The sequence below is a fragment of the Mastigoproctus giganteus genome, chromosome 5, assembly GCF_048544385.1.
Source record: "Mastigoproctus giganteus isolate SK-2022 chromosome 5, ASM4854438v1, whole genome shotgun sequence".
Lineage (NCBI taxonomy): Eukaryota > Metazoa > Arthropoda > Arachnida > Uropygi > Thelyphonidae > Mastigoproctus > Mastigoproctus giganteus.
In genome coordinates, this window is record NC_143579.1 from 141,356,213 (window position 1) to 141,378,492 (window position 22,280).

Consider the following 22,280-nt stretch of genomic DNA (forward strand, 5'->3'; position numbering starts at 1 on the left):
ACAGGCTGCAAGAGCAGGTCATGGTGTTTTGTCAATGATATACAGGAATTTTGCAAGCAAGGAAAAGGAGGTGTTATCCTTTTGTATAAGGCAATGGTCAGGCCATGTCTTGAATACTGCGTACGAGTCTGGAGGTCTCATTTTAGGAAGGATGTAGATTTGCTTGAGGGTGTACAGAGAAGGGCAACAAGATTGGTGAGGGGAACGAAGGGGTCCTCTTACCAAGAGAGGCTTAAGTTCTGCAAATTGCAAGGCCACCTTATACACCTCAATCAGATCACCTGCGCAGTGATCTGAATGAGATGTACAATGCCTTGAATGGATTGAGCACGCTGAATTGTGATGGGATTCTTCCGGTTGCTAAGATTACGAACCTAATAGTGTATAAATTCAAATTGAGGAAAGACAGTTGTAGGATAGACGTGCGGAAATTTGTCTTTAGCCAGCGGTTGGTTAATTGATTGAACAAACTTCCATCTGTCATTGTGGAAGATGATAGCTTAAATAAATTCAAGGAGGAACCGGACAAACTTTTAGAGTGAATGGTTGTGTACATTTTTTTCCCCCATTTTGGCTGATGCTATATAAGCTCATATGCTTGCTTTCTTGCATTACGCGCCTCTATTACTATTAGGAGGTACCAATATGGGAGTGGCAACTTATTGATCTTTCTGTGCAGGTTTTTGTGAGTTTAAGATGTTGTTGTTATTGTTGTTGTTGTGTTTAACGACACATAGGCTGCTAGGGCCATATTGTGTCTTTCTAATGGTGAATATGGAATATTAGCTTAATTGTGATAACTATATTTTATGATATATTCCTATACAATTTAGGAAAGTAAAGAGTTCTTTTTGATTAAAATCATCTCCCAGAATCTGTAATAAATTTATTGATGACTGCATATTAGAAATTGACTTAAAGATGTCTAAACGGATGGTTTGAAAGTGGGGACGGTCCACTAAGAAATGCTGAATGGTCAGTTGTACTTGACATGATGTACATTGGGGAGCGCTGTCATTAGTTAATAGATACAGGTGAGTGAGATGAGTGTGCCCAATCCTTAGCCTTCCTAAAATTATTTCATCTCGTCTGTTTTTTCTGAAGCTGGATTGCCACAGCTTTGGTTCCGGTTTTATTTGGTAAAGTTTATTTCCTGGATAACCTTTCCAGATTAATGACCAGCTGTTATAACATGCTTTACGGATAATGTGTTTGTAATCCGTATATGGAACTTGAAAAGTCTGCGGAATAGTGGTTTCTGGTTGTTTGGCTGCATGATCTGCTCTTTCATTGCCGGCTATTCCAGAATGTCCTGGGATCCAGCAGAATGTCACAGTTTGGTTCAATTCCATACAGGCAAGTAACTTAGAATGAATCTGTTTTACTACAGGGTGAGAGGATTTGGTATTAGTATTTATGGCAGAGACAGCACTGAGTGAGTCAGTGAATATTAAAGCAGATGGAATTAGATGTTCAATAATGTGATCCAGAGCTAAGTTTATAGCATAGAGCTCAGCAGTGAAGATACTGCATTCTATTGGCAATGAGACAGAAGTGCTAAATGATGGGAAGATTGCAGCAGCACCTACTTGGGTCTTGGTTTTTGATCTATCTGTATAGATTTCACATGCGTTTGAATTAGAAAGAGTATAAGTTGCATGAAACTGTACGATATTGGAAGGAGACAGCGTGTTCTTTCCCCACTGTTGAAAGTAGTCATCATATATTGCACAGATATTTTCCCAGGGTGGATCTGGTGGTGTTCTGTCCTGAAATATATTGCTGATGTCTATGTTCCATGATTGAGCCAGTTCCTTAAATCTAAGTGGAGCAGGTCGGTTTTCATTAGGTTTACTGATATAAAATGCCTCGCATTCAGTATTGTAGAGACATCTCCAACAAGGATGAGAGGGCAGACTACGGATTTTTGCGGCATACATCAGAAGTAATGATTTTCTGCGAAGATGTAAGGGAGGTTCATGAGCTTCGATGTACAGGCTCTGAACCGGGGAGGTTCTGAATGCGCCTAGAGCGACTCTCAAAGCACAGTGCTGGATGGTGTTTAGTCGTTCTAAAGTACTTTTCCTCGCTGAATCATATACTGGAGAGGCATAGTCCAAGCGAGACCTGATGAGAGCTCTATACAGATGGATGAGGATATGACGATCAGCACCCCATGACATGGATGACACACACCGAAGGATATTCAATTTCTTCAAGCAGATGGTACGAAGATAGGCCACATGTGCTTGAAAGTTCAGTTTCCTGTCTAGTATCAGACCAAGGAAACGGATATTGTGAGCAAGAGGAATTGGCACGTTATTTATCTTTAGCTCTGGATCAGGATGAAGTGACTGAAGTTTGCAGAAATGAGTGGTAGTGGTTTTCTGTTCAGCGAGATTATATCCATTTCGTAAGGTCCAGGATTGAATTTTCGTTAAAGCAATTTGTAGCTATCTTTCAATAGTATTCATGCTTTGTGATTGGCAGGATATAGTGAGATCGTCAGCATACATGTATACTTCAATCATTTTTGGAAGTTCTTCCAAAATATTGTTGATCCTAATCGCAAATAGGGTTGGACTCAATATGGAACCCTGTGGGACACCCTCTTCTTGAATGTGAGATGTTGACAGCATGTTTTTATATCGGACCTGGAATGTACGCAATTTTAAAAAGTTCTGAATTATTAAAGGGAGATGTCCTCTCAGCCCCAACTGATGCATATCTTTAATAATACCATGACGCTATGTGGTGTCAAATGCTTTATGAATATCCAGGTTGACCATCACTAGATGTTGTTTTCTCACGAAGGCATTACGAATGTTGGATTCAATTTTTACAAGTACATCTAGGGTAGACCTGTTTTTACGGAAGCCATATTGGTGATCAGAAAGAAGATTTTCGGAGTCTAGAATCCAGGTGAGCCTCTTATGTACCATCTTTTCAAAGATTTTGCCCAGACAATTTGTCAACGATATTGGTCTGTAATTCTCAACTAGAGAAGGATCTTTGCCTGGTTTTGGAATAGCACAAATATAGGAATGACGCCATGACAGAGGATACGTATTTTCAGAGAAGATCCGGTTATAAAAGAGTAATAGTGTGCCGAGATCGGCTTCACACAGATGCTTCAGCATACTATAGTGAATGCCGTCTGGTCCTGCTGCGCTGTTCGGAGATTTGCTTAAAGATTCTCTCAGTTCAGATAGAGTAAACAGCTGGTTATATGGAAGTGAAAGTCTAGTTGCGAAATTAAACTTATGACGTTCTGATTCAGTTTTACTGAGTTAAAAGGAGATCACATAAGACGAACAGGCAGAAATGTTATAAAAAGATTCGGCTAAAGCATTTGCAATGTCAGTAGGAGAGGATAAGTCCTGCCCATTGCATTGTATTATCGGAGATTGCTGCGGTAGAAATTTCCCATTGAGAGCTTGAATTTTTTTCCAAATGATTCGACTGTCAGTATTTTTGTTAATAGCTGAGGCGAATTTAATCCAGGAGTCACGTTTTGCTGTCTTCCTAATTTGTCTTGCTTTGGCTCTGAGTTTTTTGTACATAATTAGGTTGGCAGTAGTTGGAAATTTGCGAAACTGGTTCCAGGCACGGTTTTTTTCTCGTTTCACTTTGGAGCATTCTTCATTCCACCATTGATTTTGGTGTACCCGCTTGCTCTGGTTGGATTTTGGAATGGAAATTTCTGCTGCAGATAATATATGACTTGTAATGTGGTCAGTTACAACATCAATATGATTTTGTTGTACATATAGTTTGTCAAGTAGAACACAAGTTGAATAGTTTTTCCAATCTGCTTTATGAAAGTTCCAAGAAGTACTGCCTTTAGGAAAATGGTCACTGTGGAATGGATCATTTAGCACTGACCATTCCATGCTTGGAAAAAGAGATGCTGAACATATTGATAAGTCTATGGCTGATGCACTACCTGTAGGTAGTTGGATGTGAGTTGGAGAGCCAGAATTTAACAGAGTCAGGTTATGGTTATCCAGGAACATTTCTATTAATTGGCCTCTCCTATCCATGATGGAAGATCCCCACAATGGATGGTGACCGTTGAAATCACCGAGTAAACAGACTGGAGGTGGCAATTGTGTGATAAGGTTATCAAGTTCAGTCTGGGAGCAAGGATAATTCAGTGGGATATAAATGGATGCAAGGGTTAACGATATCCCCATTGCTATCCGGCCCGCTACAACTTCTAAAGAGGTTTGTAGTTGGAGATGTCTTGACGGTATGTTAGTTCTGATAAGAATAGCCACCCCACCACGAGCAGGAGTGTCAGAATCCCTGTCTCGCCTAAACATAGAATAATTTTTAATTTTCAGAGAAACTTGTGGTGATAAAAAGGTTTCCTGTAAACATACACCTATTGCTTTAGTTTGTATTAGTAAATCATTCAAGTCATCTATATTACTGCGTAATCCTCTACAGTTCCATTGAAGGAATTTATTCATTTGCTGGATTTATTGAAGGAAGATTGATCTGACTGTTTTTTCTGGGAAGGTTTCTGTCTGCTTAGTTTTGATTTTTCATTTCTGGGAAATGTTGGGCGTCCTGTATCCATGGTATCATTAGCATGTAATTCTAGTACTGTCTCTTCATCCTCTGACTGAACCTCCATTTCCATGTTGCTAATCCTTGGTTTCGATTTCTTCTGGTTTTCAATAGTAGCTGATTTCGTTGTTTCTGGCAAGGTTGAGATAGCATCAGTTGGGATGCTGATTGGGGCGTTGCTGGTGTCACTGACTGTAGTTTTCTTATTATAAGTTAGCGCAGTTTTGGCCCAGGCGGCAAAGGAAATATTCGGTTCGATGGAGACATCTGTTTGGGTTGCAGCTGAGCGGCTATTTTTTGTGCCCGATGCATATGATCGGCTAGGCATGGTTAGCATTATTTGCTTTCTTGCTTCAGGGTATGTGACTTTATGCTCCACTTTATACTTTTGGATTTTTTTCCCTGTTTTCCAAAGGTCACACGCTTTAGAAAATGCAGGATGGCTTCCTTTACAGTTTGGGCAAGTGGGAGTGGAAGCTGTACAGTCTCCTTGGGAATGCTCCTTGGAGCCGCAAATAGGGCACACAGCATCGCCTCGGCATGCCGTCTGAGAATGGCAGTACTTCTGGCACTTAAAGCAGCGAATGGGATTCGGGATGTAGGGTCGAATCTTGCAGTTTAAGTAACCTGCTTTTACAGAAGATGGGAGATTCGGAGTACTGGATGTCAAAATAATGGACCTGGTTGGTAATAGGTTGCCATCTTTTTTCGTCATAATTCTCCGTGCACGAGTCACTTTTTGTTCGCTAAGCTCTTCAATGATTTCTTCCTCAGACACATTTAGTAAGTCCCATTCACTGATAACTCCTTTAGAAGTGTTCAGAGTGTTATGGGCTGTTACTGACACAGGAATATTGTTAAAAGTTGTTAATTTTAACAATTTTTCTGAGTGATTTGGCTTAGAAGCTTCAATTAGAAGGTCTCCGGATTGGAGACGTTTAACCATTTTGGGAGATCCAACAACCGATTCTAAACATTTCTGTATTAGGAAAGGCGATAGCTTGCCAACAGGTTGTGTGGATAGGGAATGCATTATCAGAAATGCTGGCATGTCTGTTGTTTGTTTTTCTGTCCGTAGTCTCTTCGGACGATTCAAGTCATGCTCTGAATCATGAATCAGAGTTGACGGGTCTGGAGCCCGTGGGCTCTAGCGATGGATATGCATTGCAATCCATCGCTGCTCCTTTTAGCCCCGGAAGAGGGAATTCCTTCTCCCAGGTTACTGACCCCGCCACGTGGAGGCAGGAGTGGTGCCAATCAGTGACCAAGCGATCAGCAGAAGAGGAGAGCAGTACGTTGCTAGCGATAGCAGTAACGTTGCAAGCGGGGTTAGCAGTAACGTTGCTAGCGGTGAAGCAGTGACATTGCTCAGCGAGGGAAGCAGTAACGTTGCGAGCGGTGGAGGGATTATTAAAGCACTAGTACGGGCCTCCGTAGCCGAGTGGGCAGGAGCGGGAGTGCAGTAGCACACGCTCTTTGAGTAGACCGGGGTTCAAGCCCCTGACTGCTGAATACGGTCGATCTGCCAACCCGCACTGGACCAGCGTGGCAGATTGTGGTCCATTTCCCTCAGCATGAATTGTTGAGGAGGCTTCCACCCTGCAGTGGGTTGATAATGGCTGCACTTTACTTTACTTTTTTAGTACTCGCCCTAGGAAAAATCGCTAGAAAATCGCACTAGAAATATCGCTTGGCACTCGGGGGCATGAGTTTAAGAGGTAACGTGCGATGGGAGTAAATGACTCTTTTGGAGGAATGATCATTTCCATCTGAGTTCTGATGGAACATCTCCCTGCTACCATCTGGGCATAGGTGGGGTTATAGATATTTATTGGTTTCACCATTTTTCTTGTCTCCTGATACGATGTTCAGCTCTGCGTTAAGTTGTTGAATTTCTTTTTTTTCCACCTCTGGCACGCTCATGAGTAGGCTGGGTGTTCTCCTTGGCAGTTAATGCAGGTCAGTTTTGTAGTCCTTTGCACCACATCGAGTAAGGCAGGCCATTTGCAGATGTCCATATTTCTGGCACCTAGACCACTGTAAAGAATTTTGGTCATATGGACAGAAAGGACAGCTGATGTAGCCAGATTTAACCACTATAGAAGACGTTAGTGAATTGAAAGTTAGGATAATGTTTCTAGTGAACAAGGTTCCCATCCCTAAGCACAGAAATTCTCTTAACAGTAATCCTCATTGTGGTTTTAGTTCAGAGCAGATTTTCTCCTCGTTAACTTCGAGAAGGTATCACTATGAAATGTCACCTCTCAATGAGTTCAGTGTTTTATGTGGTGTCACGTTTGTCGGTACTCCTCTGAATGATGTTGCTCAGAATAGCTTCTCAGAATGCCTCATTTTTGTTTGGGCCACCTGGGAGGTCTCCTCACCATGTACAGATGCCCATGTCCAGGGGATTTATAGCAGCTTTTTTTAGCATTATCTACCAATACACTAGCAATTACTGTTAAAAAAATTAGGCTGCACTTTTGGGGCTGTAATGTTCTGAATGGTAGATATTACAAATTAATGAGAAACTTACCAAATCTTCCAAGCACAGGGGAATTTGGTTGTACAAAGGAACAAATTTCCATGGAGCCTGGTGACTGATTTTCCTATGGGTGTGTGGGGAGGGAGGAGATGGAGAAAAATATTACATTAACTAAAAAGAAATAATAGGAAATGAATGATAAGGTACAAGAAACAGTTTTCAACAAAGCAATATGTTTTACTGAAATATATACTGTAAAATCTTGTTATACAATAGTTAACAGACCTAAATTTTCATGTTTTGTAATAACAAGGTTTTTAGTAATGAGATCCACAAAATGTGTCAAAACTAGCATTTGATTTGTTATTTGCATAAATCTAACAATAATATGGGGCTTAGAGGGGTAACAGGTATCCTGTGTGTTATCAGACACTCAGTCTACAACATGATGGATCCAATATCTCTCTATTACCGAAGATTTAGGAGAAGTCCGGTTGGCCTGCCTCCCTAAAATCCACTCATGCACACCTTCTCAATGGTAAGCCCTGTTATGTGGCAACGAACGTGTAGAGTGGTTCTCTTCAAGACGCCTGGTCAGCGTGAAGAGGAAAAGACCAAACCCTCCAGCATATGAGAGCACAACAATACAAATGGCCCTCAGTCCCCAGCAGCTTTCACTCTCCCTCTTACGGCAGCGAGAGGATCAGAGTGGAAGCAGAGGGTGCTAAGGATCTCTGGGTACGACCAGGCTGCCATGCACGGAAACTGAACTTGGCCTGTTATATCGTACGATCACTCATCGGTGAAGACAGGATATTAAAGCTGGAAAAGGAATTAGAAAATGTGAATTGGAATATCATCGGTTTGGCTGAAACAAGAAGAAATGAATCACTTATAAGTTTATCAAGTGGAAATCTGCTGTACATCAATGGAAACAGTGAAAGGAGTGAAGATGGAGTTGGGTTTCTGGTCCATAAAGATTTTAAAAACAACATTTTGGAATTCAAAAGTACATCACCAAGGGTGTCAAGACTAATACTCAAGATTTCTAAGAGGTACAAGCTAAAGAATATAATGATTTATGCACCAACATCGAGCCATGATGATGAAGAGGTTGAAGAAATGTACACCGAAATTGAGTCTTCTAGATGAGGGACCATGGGGGACTCACTTAAAAGTTTATCAAGTGGAAATCTGCTGTACACCAATGGAAACAGTGAAAGGAGTGAAGGTGGAGTTGGGTTTCTGGTCCATAAAGATTTTAAAAACAACATTTTGGAATTCAAAAGTACATCACCAAGAGTGTCAAGACTAATACTCAAGATTTCTAAGAGATACAAGCTAAAGATTATAATGATTTATGCACCAACATCGAGCCATGATGATGAAGAGGTTGAAGAAATGTACACCGAAATTGAGAGTCTTCTAGATGAGCAGAAAACCCACTACACTATTATTATGGGGGACTTCAATGCTAAGGTTGGAAAAAGACAAAACAGCGCAGAAAGGGGAACTATAGGAAATTTTGGAATTGGTGAAAGAAATGGAAGAGGTGAAAGACTTGTGGAATTTGCAGAATCTCAAGGAATGTCAGTAATGAACACTTTTTTCAAGAAAAGGGTGAACAGAAAGTGGACATGGAAGAGTCCAAATGGATTAACTACTAATGAAATCGACTTCATCCTCACTAACAGAAGATATATTGTGAATGATGTTACCGTCCTGAATAAGGTAAATGTTGGAAGTGATCACAGAATGGTAAGATGTACACTTGATATAGATGTAGGAAAGGAAAGGAAAAAACTGACTCGAGTAAATAATACAAAGGTCTTTGAGATAACAGAAGAGGAGAAAAAGCAGTATGTACTGGAACTTAAGAACAAGTATGAGCTTCTGCAGACTGCTGAGGACCAAGATATCGACGAGGAATATTACAACTTTTTGAAAGTGATAAAGCCCAAGAAACCTATAGGGAAAAAGAAATCCAAAGAAGAAAAAATTAGTCAAGAAACACTTGTCATGATGAACCGAAGACGACAAATGAAAAGCAAGAAAAACACTGACAGGGAGAAAATTGAGTATACTGAGTTATGCAAAGCCATTAGAAAGAGACTCAGAGAGGACATGAGAAGACTTAACACAAGAAAAGTAGAACAAGCATTAAGGGAAAACAAAGGATTTAAATCAGCAGCCATGAGCAGTAATACAGAAAGACAAATGATACCGAAACTGAAGAATAGCGATGGTGTACTTATAAACAGCAGAGAAGGCATAATTCAAATAGCAGAAGACTACTATAGAGAATTATACAAGGAGCAGGGGAATGATGCCAGCAGTGGGGAAGATGGATTGCAAAGTAGCAACACATACGACATATTCTTCCTGATGAGGTAGAACATGCATTGAAGAAAATGAAGAATCAGAAAGCCCCGGGGGAAGATGAAGTTACTGTAGAGTTGTTAAAATTTGGAGGAAGAGACATAACACAAAAACTGGCAAGGCTCTTCACAAAGTGCATCAGAAAAGGTGTGACGCCTAAGCAGTGGAATAATGCAATAATAGTTTTGCTGCATAAGAAAGGAGATAAATCAGAAATTGGAAATTATAGACCAATTAGCTTGTTACCCCACATCTACAAGTTGTTCACAAGGGTCATTACTAACAGATTAGAAAGAATACTTGATGAGAATCAACCGAAAGAGCAAGCTGGCTTTAGGACAGGATTCTCAACTATGGATCACCTTCACGTAATATCACAGCTAATGGAGAAAGCAAATGTATATAAAACACCATTATGCCTGGCATTTGTGGATTATGAAAAGGCATTTGACTCCATACAGCATAAGGCAATGTTTCGGGCACTGGAAAGACAAGGCATTGATACCCCATATATTATGATTTTGAAGAAAATATACGAGAGTGCTACCTCCTTTATTAGACTAGACAAAGACAGTAGGAAATTTAAAATTGAGAAAGGAGTTCGACAAGGAGACACAATATCTCCGAAGCTGTTTACTGCTGCCCTTGAGGAAGCTTTCAGAAGATTAGACTGGTCGCAGAAAGGAGTCAATGTGAACGGAGAGTACCTAAACCATTTACGATTTGCAGACGACATTGTGGTCATAAGCCATGATCCTAAAGAACTAGAGGAAAATCTTAATCAGTTATGCACAGCTAGTAAGGATTTTGGACTAAAGATGAATATGGCTAAAACAAAAGTAATGATGAACAAATATGCCACGGAAAGGGAAATAATGATTGAAGGAGTAGTAACTGAAAAGGTGGAGTCATATACTTATCTGGGACAAGTTATTAGCTGTAATAATGATAAATGGCTGGAAGTCAAGAGAAGAATAAATTTTGGATGGATAGCATTCAGGAAATATAGTCACATACTGAAGAGCAATATCCCAGTTTGTCTGAAACATAAAATAATGAACCAATGTATACTCCCCACCATGACTTATGGAAGTGAAACTTGGGCACTCACCAAAAGAATGGAAGAGAAGCTGAGAACTACACAGCGAAGAATGGAACGAATCATATTGGGAATCAGACTGTTAGATAAGAAGAGAAACACATGGATTAGGCAAAAAACTCAAGTAAAGGACATTCTTATCAAAACTGAAGAACTAAAATGGTCTTGGGCAGGACACATAGCTTGAAGACATGATGACAGATGGACTAAGAAAATAACAGAATGGTACCCAAGAGGAGCTAGAAGAAAACCTGGAAGACAAAGGCGGAGATGGATAGATGAAATTCATGAGTTTGTGGGTAGTAAATGGATGTCCAGTGCTCAAAACAGAAGGAACTGGAAAGTTGCTGGAGAGGCCTTCATCCTGCAGTGGATTGAAAATGGCTGATGATGATGATGATGATGGGGGACTCCAATGCTAAGGTTGGAAAAAGGCAAAACAGCGTAGAAAGAGGAACTATAGGAAATTTTGGAATTGGTGAAAGAAATAAGAGGTGAAAGACTTGTGGAATTTGCAGAATCTCAAGGACTGTCAGTAATGAACACTTTTTTCAAGAAAAGGGTGAACAGAAAGTGGACATGGAAGAGTCCAAATGGATTAACAACTAATGAAATCGACTTCATCCTCACTAACAGAAGATATATTGTGAATGATGTTACCGTCCTGGATAAGGTAAATGTTGGAAGTGATCACAGAATGGTAAGATGTACACTTGATATAGATGTAGGAAAGGAAAAAATTGACTCGAGTAAATAATACAAAGGTCTTTGAGATAACAGAGGAGGAGAAAAAGCAGTATGTACTGGAACTTAAGAACAGGTTTGAGCTTCTGCAAACTGCTCAGGACCAAGATATTGACGAGGAATATTACAACTTTCTGAAAGTGAGAAAGCCCAAGAAACCTATAGGGAAACAGAAATCCAAAGAAGAAAAAATTAGTCAAGAAACACTTGTCATGATGAACCGAAGACGACAAATGAAGAGCAAGAAAAACACTGAAAGGGAGAATATTGAGTATACTGAGTTATGCAAAGCCATTAGAAAGAGACTCAGAGAGGACATAAGAATGGGAGGAAGAGACATAACACAAAAACTGGCAAGGTTCTTCACAAAGTGCATTAGAAAAGGTGTGACGCCTAAGCAGTGGAATAATGCAATCATAGTTTTGCTGCATAAGAAAGGAGATAAATCAGAAATTGGAAATTATAGACCAATTAGCTTGTTATCCCACATCTACAAGTTGTTCACAAGTTGTTGCTAACAGATTAGAAAGAATACTTGATGAGAATCAACCGAAAGAGCAAGCTGGCTTTAGGACAGGATTCTCAACTATGGATCACCTTCACATAATATCACAGCTAATGGAGAAAACAAATGAATATAAAACACCATTATGCCTGGCATTTGTGGATTATGAAAAGGCATTTGACTCCATACAGCAGAAGGCAATGTTTCGGGCACTGGAAAGACAAGGCATAGATACCCCATATATTATGATTTTCAAGAAAATATATGAGAGTGCCACCTCCTTTATTAGACTACACAAAGACAATAGCAAATTTAAAATCGAGAAAGGAGTTTGACAAGGAGACACAATATCTCCGAAGCTGTTTACTGCTGCCCTTGAGGAAGCTTTCAGAAGATTAGACTGGTCGCAGAAAGGAGTCAATGTGAGCGGAGAGTACCTAAACCATTTACGATTTGCAGACGACATTGTGGTTACAAGCCACGATGCCAAAGAATTAGAGGAAAATCTTAATTAGTTATGCACAGTTAGTAAGGATTTTGGACTAAAGATGAATATGGCTAAAACAAAAGTAATGATGAACAAATATGCCACGGAAAGGGAAATAATGATTGAAGGAGTAGTAACTGAAAAGGTGGAGTCATATACTTATCTGGGACAAGTTATTAGCTGTAATAATGATAAATGGCTGGAAGACAAGAGAAGAATAAATTTTGGATGGATAGCATTCAGGAAATATAGTCACATACTGAAGAGCAATATCCCAGTTTGTCTGAAACGTAAAATAATGAATCAATGTATACTCCCCACCATGACTTATAGAAGTGAAACTTGTGCACTCACCAAAAGAATGGAAGAGAAGCTGAGAACTACACAGCGAAGAATGGAACGAATTATATTGGGAATCAGACTGTTAGATAAGAAGAGAAACACATGGATTAGGCAGCAAACTCAAGTAAAGGACATTCTTATCAAAACTAAAGAATTAAAATGGTCTTGGGCAGGACACATAGCTCGAAGACATGATGACAGATGGACTAAGAAAATAACAGAATGGTACCCAAGAGGAGCTAGGAAAAAACCTGGAAGACAAAGGCAGAGATGGATAGATGAAATTCATGAGTTTTTGGGTAGTAAATGGATGGCCAGTGCTCAAAACAGAAGGAACTGGAAAGTTGCTGGAGAGGCCTTCATCCTGCAGTGGATTGAAAATGGCTGATGATGACGATAAACAATAATATGAAAGAACAAAAAGAAAAAATAAATATTAAAAATAAAACAATAAAATGAAATAGTAAAAATAAAGAGTAATAAAGACTTATTCCACAATAATAACAGTTGGTTGGGTTTTATTGGTGCATTAGCAACTAAGGCTATATTGCGCCAAAACCTGGTCATAAAAAAGTAAAACTTTCAGTGGCTTAATGAATTAGGTCGGTCACTAAGTCAAGGTAAAAACAAGTATAAACTGTAAAAGACAAATATCGGTAAACAAGTAACAATAACAAGGAAGATTTATAATAACAGTAGCGCACATTGTCTTATTATGAAAACACACAAATACACAAACCAATTTTGTGTGTTTTCATAACATACAAACCAATCAACTGTTTAATCTAAATTAATGAATCTAATTTAGTTCTTACAGTTCTTGTATCATATGCATTTTTTAACCACACTTAAAATTATCTTATTCTTAACTATCAAATGCAATAGCTGTTTCATTTTCAACGTTATTGCAGGCCAAAACATTCTCTATTTACGTCCAATGCATTTTTTTTTTTTTTTTTTTTTTTTTCAGCAGAATGTAGACTCTTTCACTTTCACTGTCAGTAACAAAAATGTCATCATTTTTCTTCGTACATCAACTCTTCTGGTGTTGCTATTACTGTTAGTGTTGACTTATATCTCATTCATCACCCACCTAAAAAAAACTCAGATTCACCAACAAAATCCATATCCTCTTTCAAAGTCTGCTATTCTTGCACACTGCTATCCTATTCATTTTCAGTAACATTTTTTTGGAACAATATTCCCTCCAAAGCCACCTCTTTCTGAAACAGCTGATTATTACACCAGAAAAGGCCTTTAAAAAAATTTCGGATAGTACTGAATGCAATCTACCTTTTGGCAGAAAACAGCTCGATCCCCCAACGTTGTGAATAAAGTACCATATCAATCAAGCTCTATGTTATCTCAAGTTTATAAATAATGCCTCAATCCAATGGCTGCACAAAACTGGTTGCATTGGGAAGTAAACACAAAAGCCGTATATCTGTCAACTTAAGCATTAGTAGAATGTGTTGTGTATATATCGCATACAGAATATAGCACAATCTAGACTCATCAATATGTTCCTTTTTTTTGAAGCCATTATTCTGTCCCTTCTCAATATTCAAAACAGAAAAATTTTGACCACAAGCCAAACATTTTGATGACTGCTAGGCTAGCAGTCAAAGGCAGTTGGATTTTTTCAAACAGAAAAATATTCAGACAGTTTTGAGTCATTACCTGTGATATAGGAGAGTGAGAAAGGTTTTTACAGAACTGAGAGGAAATTGATTTCAGAGCACTGACCACTATTGAAAAAGGCACGTTCAAGGTGTATATATATATATATGCTTTACCGCAAGCCATGTCAAATAGTGCATACACTGTGGAAGATCATTTCCTGTTAGGAGAAACATAAGTCAGGTGAGTATGAAATATCAAGTTCTTGATAGAATTATTTCCTCTTTTCATGGAAGCTAGAAAATAATTCCATAATTGTAGTTTGATTTGAATTGAAATAGCTTGTTATTAATTTTCGTTTTCCACACAAGTATCTATTGTTCCATGCATATTCTATTGTTCCATGAAAGTGATGAATCAGATTGGTCCACTTGATATCAATGGTTCAACTGTTCATGATCCTGCTCAGGTAGCTAACAAACTAAATGAATATTTTGCATCAATATTCACACACGAGAAGTTATTCAGCGATGGGGATGCCAGAGGTGTATTCAACTCTGGCAGTAAGCTAGAGAATCTTGTAATAAGTGAGAGTAAAGTGGAGGAGAAATTGTTGAAGATAAACACAAGAAAGGCACCTGGGGTGGATGGGATCTATCCAGTTATATTAAAGGAGGCAGCAAAGGAAATAAACCCTTAGCCATAATTATAAGAGCTTTCTTGGGCTCAGGGGAGATACCCATAGATTGGAGATGTGCAAATGTGACCCCAATTCACAAAGGAGGATCAAAGGCTGACACAAGTTCTGTTCCAATAAAAATTAATGGAGGCACTGGTTAAAGAAGCACTGCAGGATCATCTAGACAAGACTTCAGTTATAGCTCGGACACAGCATGGTTTTGTTAAGGGAAGGTCTTGCCTGACCAATTTGATTGGATACTATGATGCAGTCACAAAAGAACTGGATGCAGTGAATAACTTTGATATTATATACTTGGATCTTAGAAAGGCTTTTGATACTGTTGCACGTGGGAGACTGCTACACAAATTGGAGCAGTGTGGCACTGGAGGCAAATTGCTGCTATGGATAAAGGGATGGTTGAGGGGGAGAAGACAGAGAGTGGTAATCAATGGACACTGCTCATCGTGGACTAATGTTATTAGTGGAGTTCCTCGGGGTTCAGTGTTGGGTCCATTATTGTTTTCTGTATTTATAAATAATATTGATGATGGTATATCAAGCTTAATATCCAAGTTTGCAGACGATACAAATGTTGGCAGGGTTGTTAAGGGCACTACTGACGCTATGCTGCTGCAACAGGATCTGGAAAGGTTGAGCAGATGGGCTGAGAGGTGGCAAGTGAAGTTTAACATTGACAAATGTTAAGTACTACATATGGGAAACAGCAACCCCAGAGCAATGTATCAACTCTGTGGTACTACACTGACAGTGGTAGAGAATGAAAAGGACCTGGGGGTAATTGTGCAGGCAGATATGAAGTTCTCTGAGCAGTGCAGACGAGCTGCAAGAGTAGCTCATGGTGTCTTGTCAATGATATACAGGAATTTTTCTAGAAGGGATAAGGAAGTAATTATTCCCTTGTATAAGGCAATGGTCAGGCCACACCTTGAGTACTGTATACAGGTCTGGAGGCCTCATTTCAAGAAGGATGTAGAGCTGCTGGAACAAGTACAGAGAAGGGCAACAAGATTAGTTAATGGAACAAAGGGTTGCTCTTACGAAGAAAGGCTTAAGTTTTGCAAATTACAGTGTGCGGAGACTAGGCACCGGCGAGGTGATCCGATAGAGGTGTATAAGGCCTTGAATGGTTTGAGCATGCTCAATGCTGATGAGATTCTTCCTCTTGCTCAGAATAATCACCTGAGAGGGCATAAATTCAAATTGAGGAAAGACAGATGTAGAATAGACGTGCGGAAATTTGCCTTTAGCCAGCGGGTAGTTGGTTGGTGGAATAGACTTCCAACCCTTGTGGAAGTTGATAATCTAAATAAATTTCAGGCTCAGCTGGACAGGTATTTCGAATGAACGGAGTGGTGAGTGGAAGTATTTTTTTATTTTTATTTTTGGTTGATGCTGCATAAGCTTGCATTCTTGCATCATATGCCAATGCTAATTCTGTATTATTATTATTACCCATATGGTACAATAAAGACTGAGCCTTATGCTGCACCGGCCAAAAAAAAAAAAATTTTCCCCATTACCCTGAGCGAGAGAAAGAAAGAAGGAATCATCAAGGAAGAGAAGGATGATGATATTCAGCTCAGGACCTGGGTGTGCCAGGCCCAAACTCACCAGATGTGAGCCCCTATTCATTTGTAATTAGCATATGAGACTAAAACAATAATCGAGATTGTGCTGGAGGGATATTTGACAGCGTGATCTGCACATTATTTTCTGGAATTATACAGAAGATACCTATTTGTTGATTTTCACAGCAATATATCAGCTCATGTCTTATGCTCTTTAATAAAGGCCTGTTAGATGAGTTGTTCTTCAAAGCTAAGAGAACACTATGCATCCATACGTCTGATGCTTTTGTTGATTGACTGGCATGAAACATTTTCTATGGCGAGCTTAATGGCATTTTGTTATGTGATTTCATGACACAAGGTCAACTATGACCAAAATGTGTCTGCCAGAGTCACTATTTCATTTTAATGGATTATAGATATATTCTCAAAGCGTATCTATTATTCTAAGATGTTTAATATACATAAATATTTCACTTAGATTTGCTTTATCATCAAGTATATGGAGGAGAGTCAGAGGAGCTTGCAAGTTTGCTAATGACTGGAAGGAGCTAGTTTACAAATGGCTGAATAGGATAGACAAGCAACCAGGATGTGCCTGTGCCTTACTGTAAGTTGTATCTGACAGACAGAACAAAGTGGAAGATCTCCTCCTACAAGCAGATATTTGTGTGCGAGAAAAGTATGCCAAACACATAGTCTTGTCAATATAACTTCTTCCTGTCTATTTGTACACGAACTAGAATGCCATAAACATAGACCTTTTTTTATTCTGCAGAGTTCATAGCAGGGTTAATCTCCACAAAGTTGTGTCCAAATGCAAGTACTGTACTGTATTTGACAGCATACAAGACGTACTTTTTTCACAAAAAAAAAAAAAAAAACACCTTGAAAAATCACTCTGCGTCCTATATACGGAAGTGAGCCCTCCCTCACTGGCAGGTTGTATTTTGCCGTTTGGTCAGAATAATTTTGTTTCTGAAGGATAATGGGACACCCTAGGGTACTTTTGGACTTGCAGTGTTGTTTGGAATCATTTCCAAGACGTTTTGAAAGTCAGAAAACACAGGAAAAGCTTTAGAATGCAATGAAAGCTTCAAGATTCTTCTCCAGGTTTCTCAAAAGTTTGCTGATCCTTTAAAAGGTGGCACGACCGACGAGCCAGTTAATTTTGTGCAGTTTTTCATGATGTTGAGTGTGTCTCCATGTAAGGTAGTGTACTTTAATCATGTGTGAAGTGACTATAATCACAACAATGAATTGCAATCATTGTGAGTGACTGAAATAAAATAAAGAACGGTGTTAATAGTATATCAGTTTCGGCCTGCTGTGCTGATGGCACAAAAGTACCACGATGTTTTGATGTTAAAAATGTTTTTACTGGAGTTATTCCAAAAATTTTGTAACGCAAAACCATTATGCAAAAAGCGCCAAGAAAATTTATCCCAGTTTAATTGATCTTCTACTGTACTAATTTTAACAATATTTTGGATGCAGCTTCATCTTAGCTCTATACAAGAGGAAAAACTTTCAAACCTCTGAAAATTGCAGTAGTTTTTCCAGGATAGTGGAAAATATGAATGTATTATCAAAGAAATTTTCTCACGTAATAAACGGTGGTCCTGGTGGTCTCATAAGGAAACCATCTCTTCTCATTTGGGACCAGTTCAGAGCCCATAGAACTGAAGTCATTAAAAAGAGGATGAGGGAATTGAATACACAGATAGTTGTCATTCCTGGTGGACTGACAAGCCAATTGCAGCCTTTGGATGTGTCCATAAACAAGCCATTTAAGCAAAATATGAGAGAACAGTGGAACAAATGGATGGGAGAACCTGATCATGACCTCACACTCACAGGAAGAATGAAGAGGCCCACCATTGCACATGTGTGTGAATGGGTTAATGAATCTTGGAGAAATATAAGTGGTAAAATAATTATAAAGTCTTTCAAGAAGACTGGAATTAGTAATGCCCTAGATGGCACTGAAGACTGCATTATTTGAAGATAGTGATACCAACATTAGCGAGGAAGAGATTTTGGGATTTTTCAAAATGACTGAACTTTCCGTTTGCAGAACACTGTTTTTTTTACCATTCCCTCACTGTCTTTTAGTTCATTTTCAATTCTAGTGGCAGTTTGTTTCATATAAAATATTTTCTAATATAGTTAAGATCCTTTTATTTCTCTTTTAAATTGCTGTATTGGTTAATTGATAATAAAATTAAAAAATAGATTATTATACAGTATTAGTATTTTTTTGCTCTTCTGATCACATGTTTAGGATGAGCTTTTTTCTACTATACACATTAGAATAAATATTCAATGCCTAAATATACTAAAACTTTTTTTCCTTAATTTTGATTTCTAAAATGGGGTGCGTCCTATATGCCCATGCATCTTATATGCCATCAAATATGGTATATTTGTCACGAAAGATATCAATATAATCTGTAAAGACACGAACTGTAGGTTATCATGGATAAGGATTTTTTGCACTTGATCAGCATGATTATTTCATGGAATTCCAACATGGTTGAAAAGCCAACAAATTGAAATTTGTTTTCTTCGTGCCTAGTCTCCAGCCATTGCAATTTGCAGAGCTTAAGAATTTCTTTGTAAGAGCAAACCCTTTGTTCCATTGACCAATCTCATTGCACTTCTCTGTCTCGTTCTAGCAACTCTACATCTTTCCTGATGTGAGGCCTGACCATTATCTTATACAAGGGGATAATCACCTCCTTATCCGTGTTGGCAAAATTCCTGTATATCATTGACAAGATCCCATGACTTGCTCTGGCAGCCTGCCTGGACTGTCAGAAAACATATCAGAATTGTTTTTTAAGATGTTGAATCAAGGAGTTTGAGGAATATTTGCTATTTTGTAGGACTACTATTGTACTAATGGTGCAGTATAGATTAAGGCAGGAAGAAACTAGTGCTTACTAATACCATACAGCACATGGAGTTTCTGTATAAGGGTTGGAGATGCATCCTTTTTCATCCAGTTTGTAAGATATGATATGGCCAAAGGCAGTTGGCAGCCAAGGAGGTTCTGAATTTATATCCACTGCAGAAATGTGATGGAAATGTATTTCCCAAACTTGAACTTAGTGTCTGAGACACAGTCCTACTAGTTTATTTTCATTTGGTTTGCAATCATAATTACTTGTCCATAATGGATCATGAATAATGAACCAATTTAGATTTGATAGTTGACTGTATATTTTTGCCATACATGCAAAGAAGGTAATCTCATCGAAGGTCCAGTGGGAGTTCCAATGCATCTGATTACAAGCTGTAAATTGGTGAAGTTCTAAAGGCTTCTAGAGCTATGTGGAGAGCACTATGGTGAATGGTATCTATGTGAAGTAACGTGCTTATCTTGCTGAAGCATATACAGGAGATCCATAATCCAATCAAGATCTAATCAAAGTTTTATATAATTGTAGTAATGTGTACCTCTCGACTCTCCAGGCCATTGAAGATTCTGTGCGCAAGATAGTAAGTTTTGAGAGGCAGCTAGTTCGAAGTCTTAATGGAAGTTCACGAAAGTTTGGTTTCCTATCTAATGATAAAAGTAAGAAGGAGCAATTATGAACAACTGGTAGAGAAAAATTATTTAAATAGAGAACCAGTTCAGGATGAAGACCACAGATTTTACAGAAGTGTATAACAGCTGATTTTTTCTTAGATATTCTATATCCATTAATTTTTGTCCATGGATAATTGGACCTGTTATTCAATCATGTTCATGCTTTGTGGCTAAAATAAAATGGAAAGATCATCTGCATACATATAGATTTCCAGTGAAGGTGGTATAACTTTTGTGATATTCTTCGCCCTAAGGTCAAACAGGGTTGCACTTAATACTGAGCCTTAGGTATTGGTATCGGTATTTAAGGGCACAAGTGCAGCTGAGGTCAAAATGTGCCAGTTCCTATATTATTATCCTAAAGTAACATAATTTTTTCCATTTTGGCACCAGAGGAATTCATATATATGTATTTGTTTCAGAAAGGTATACAGTTCAGCTAGGCCGACCGGGTGGGTAAAGTGCCTGCCTGGCAACCCAAAGATTGCAGGTTCGAATCCCACCTTGGGCTTGGATCAGAGAAGTGCAAAAACCTTGGGAGGTGCATTATGGCCACAGAAGCTGATACGCTAACAACTAACAAAAAAAAAAAAAAAAAAAAAGTTCAGCTAGGTTAGCACTATTTCAAATCACGTGGGTAAGCAATAATGGTTCTTGCAGTTGTGATTGAGAGTGGAAAGTACTTTTTCTAAAATGGGAATAGTGAAGACAATCTAAAAGTATCCGCTTGATTGTAAGTGGTAATGTACAATGAGTGCATCGGGTTGGGTCATCCCTCACGAGTAGAAACATGTGGGTTAGGTGCATATATCCTATCCTTAGTCTTGCTAGTAACAACTTCTTCCTGTAAATTTTGTCTGAAGCTGGAAATCCATAATGTTGGTTCTTCTTTGATTTGGAGCAATTTGTTATAACTTTGACTTCCATATTTCTGACCACTGAGGTGTACAGACTTTTTATATACAGTAAACCCTTGATTTAGCGGACTATATATGTATTCATATATATGTATTTGTTTCAGAAAGGTATACAGTTCACTCTTGGGGGGAGACAAAGACTAATGGATTAACAGTAGCCACTGGCAGAGGTGAAAGAGATTCTTGCACTGCTTCTATTGGAATGAGCAGAAGCCTGAAAAACAAGATGCAGGATATTTCAGAGACTGCTGGAAGTCATTGCGGTACAAGTAAACACATGGGTTGTGCTAGGGTAGCTAAGAATAGAAACAGGTGCATGTATACTTGCGTGTACACCAATGCTAGAAGTTTAGTAAATAAATTTGATGAATTTGAGGTATTGCTCAAAACATCAAAGGCAGATATTGTTGGGATATCAGAGACGTGGTGTCACACAGATATAAGGAATGCAGAACTGGAATTTGGGGAGTACAATGTGTATAGAAAGGATAGACAGGACAGGAGGGGAGGAGGGGTTATGCTATTAGTTAAAAAACACATAAAATCCAAGGAAGTGAAGCCAGTCGACATTGATGGACAGGGCAGTGTCGAGTCAGTCTGGTGTGACATAAGCATAGGTAAATCAAAATTGAGAGTAGGAGTGTGCTATAGGCCTAATGACTCTGATGAGTATAATAAGATACTGTACAGGGAAATAGAATGGGCCAGTAAATCAGAGAGTCTTATAATGGGGGATTTTAATTTCCCAGATATTGACTGGAATTTGTGGGTTGGTCACTCACACACTAGCAAGGCTTTTGTGGATTTTGTGGATTGGATGATTGTTTTCTACACCAGCATGTTCGGGAGGCAACTAGAGGGAGTAATAGTCTTGATCTGATTATCAGTAGTGATTCTTCATGCATTAGGAATCTGCAGATAAAGGAACCAGTGGGCGGCAGTGATCACAGTGTGCTGAAGTGGGATTTACTCAAGGAGGTAACTACCATCAGAGGAAAAGGGAAGGGTTTTTACTTTCGTAAAGGCGACTATGATGGTCTGAGACAGTATTTAAATTCTATACAGTGGGACCAACTGATGATGTTACCAACAGCAAATTCAAAATGGGAACCATTCAAGGAACTAATCTTGGAAGCTACCAGGCTTTACATACCAACCAAGAAATATTGTTCAAGGTTTAGGCCTAAATGGTTGTCAGATGAACTAATGAGACATATGGCAGAGAAGAAAAATGCATGGGATACATACAAATTAATGGGTG

At 38.8% G+C, this 22,280-nt stretch overlaps 1 protein-coding gene across 1 annotated transcript in view; it reads right to left on the bottom strand.

The window, feature by feature from the left end:
• The window catches only part of LOC150085739 (kinesin-like protein KIF20A), a 1,052,004-nt gene that overhangs the window by 49,706 nt on the left and 980,018 nt on the right, over positions 1–22,280 (bottom strand). The window contains exon 22 of the mRNA XM_090374670.1: positions 7,112–7,184. Within this exon, the coding sequence (XP_090230796.1) occupies positions 7,112–7,184 (73 nt within the window). The remainder of the gene's footprint in view (positions 1–7,111; positions 7,185–22,280) is intronic.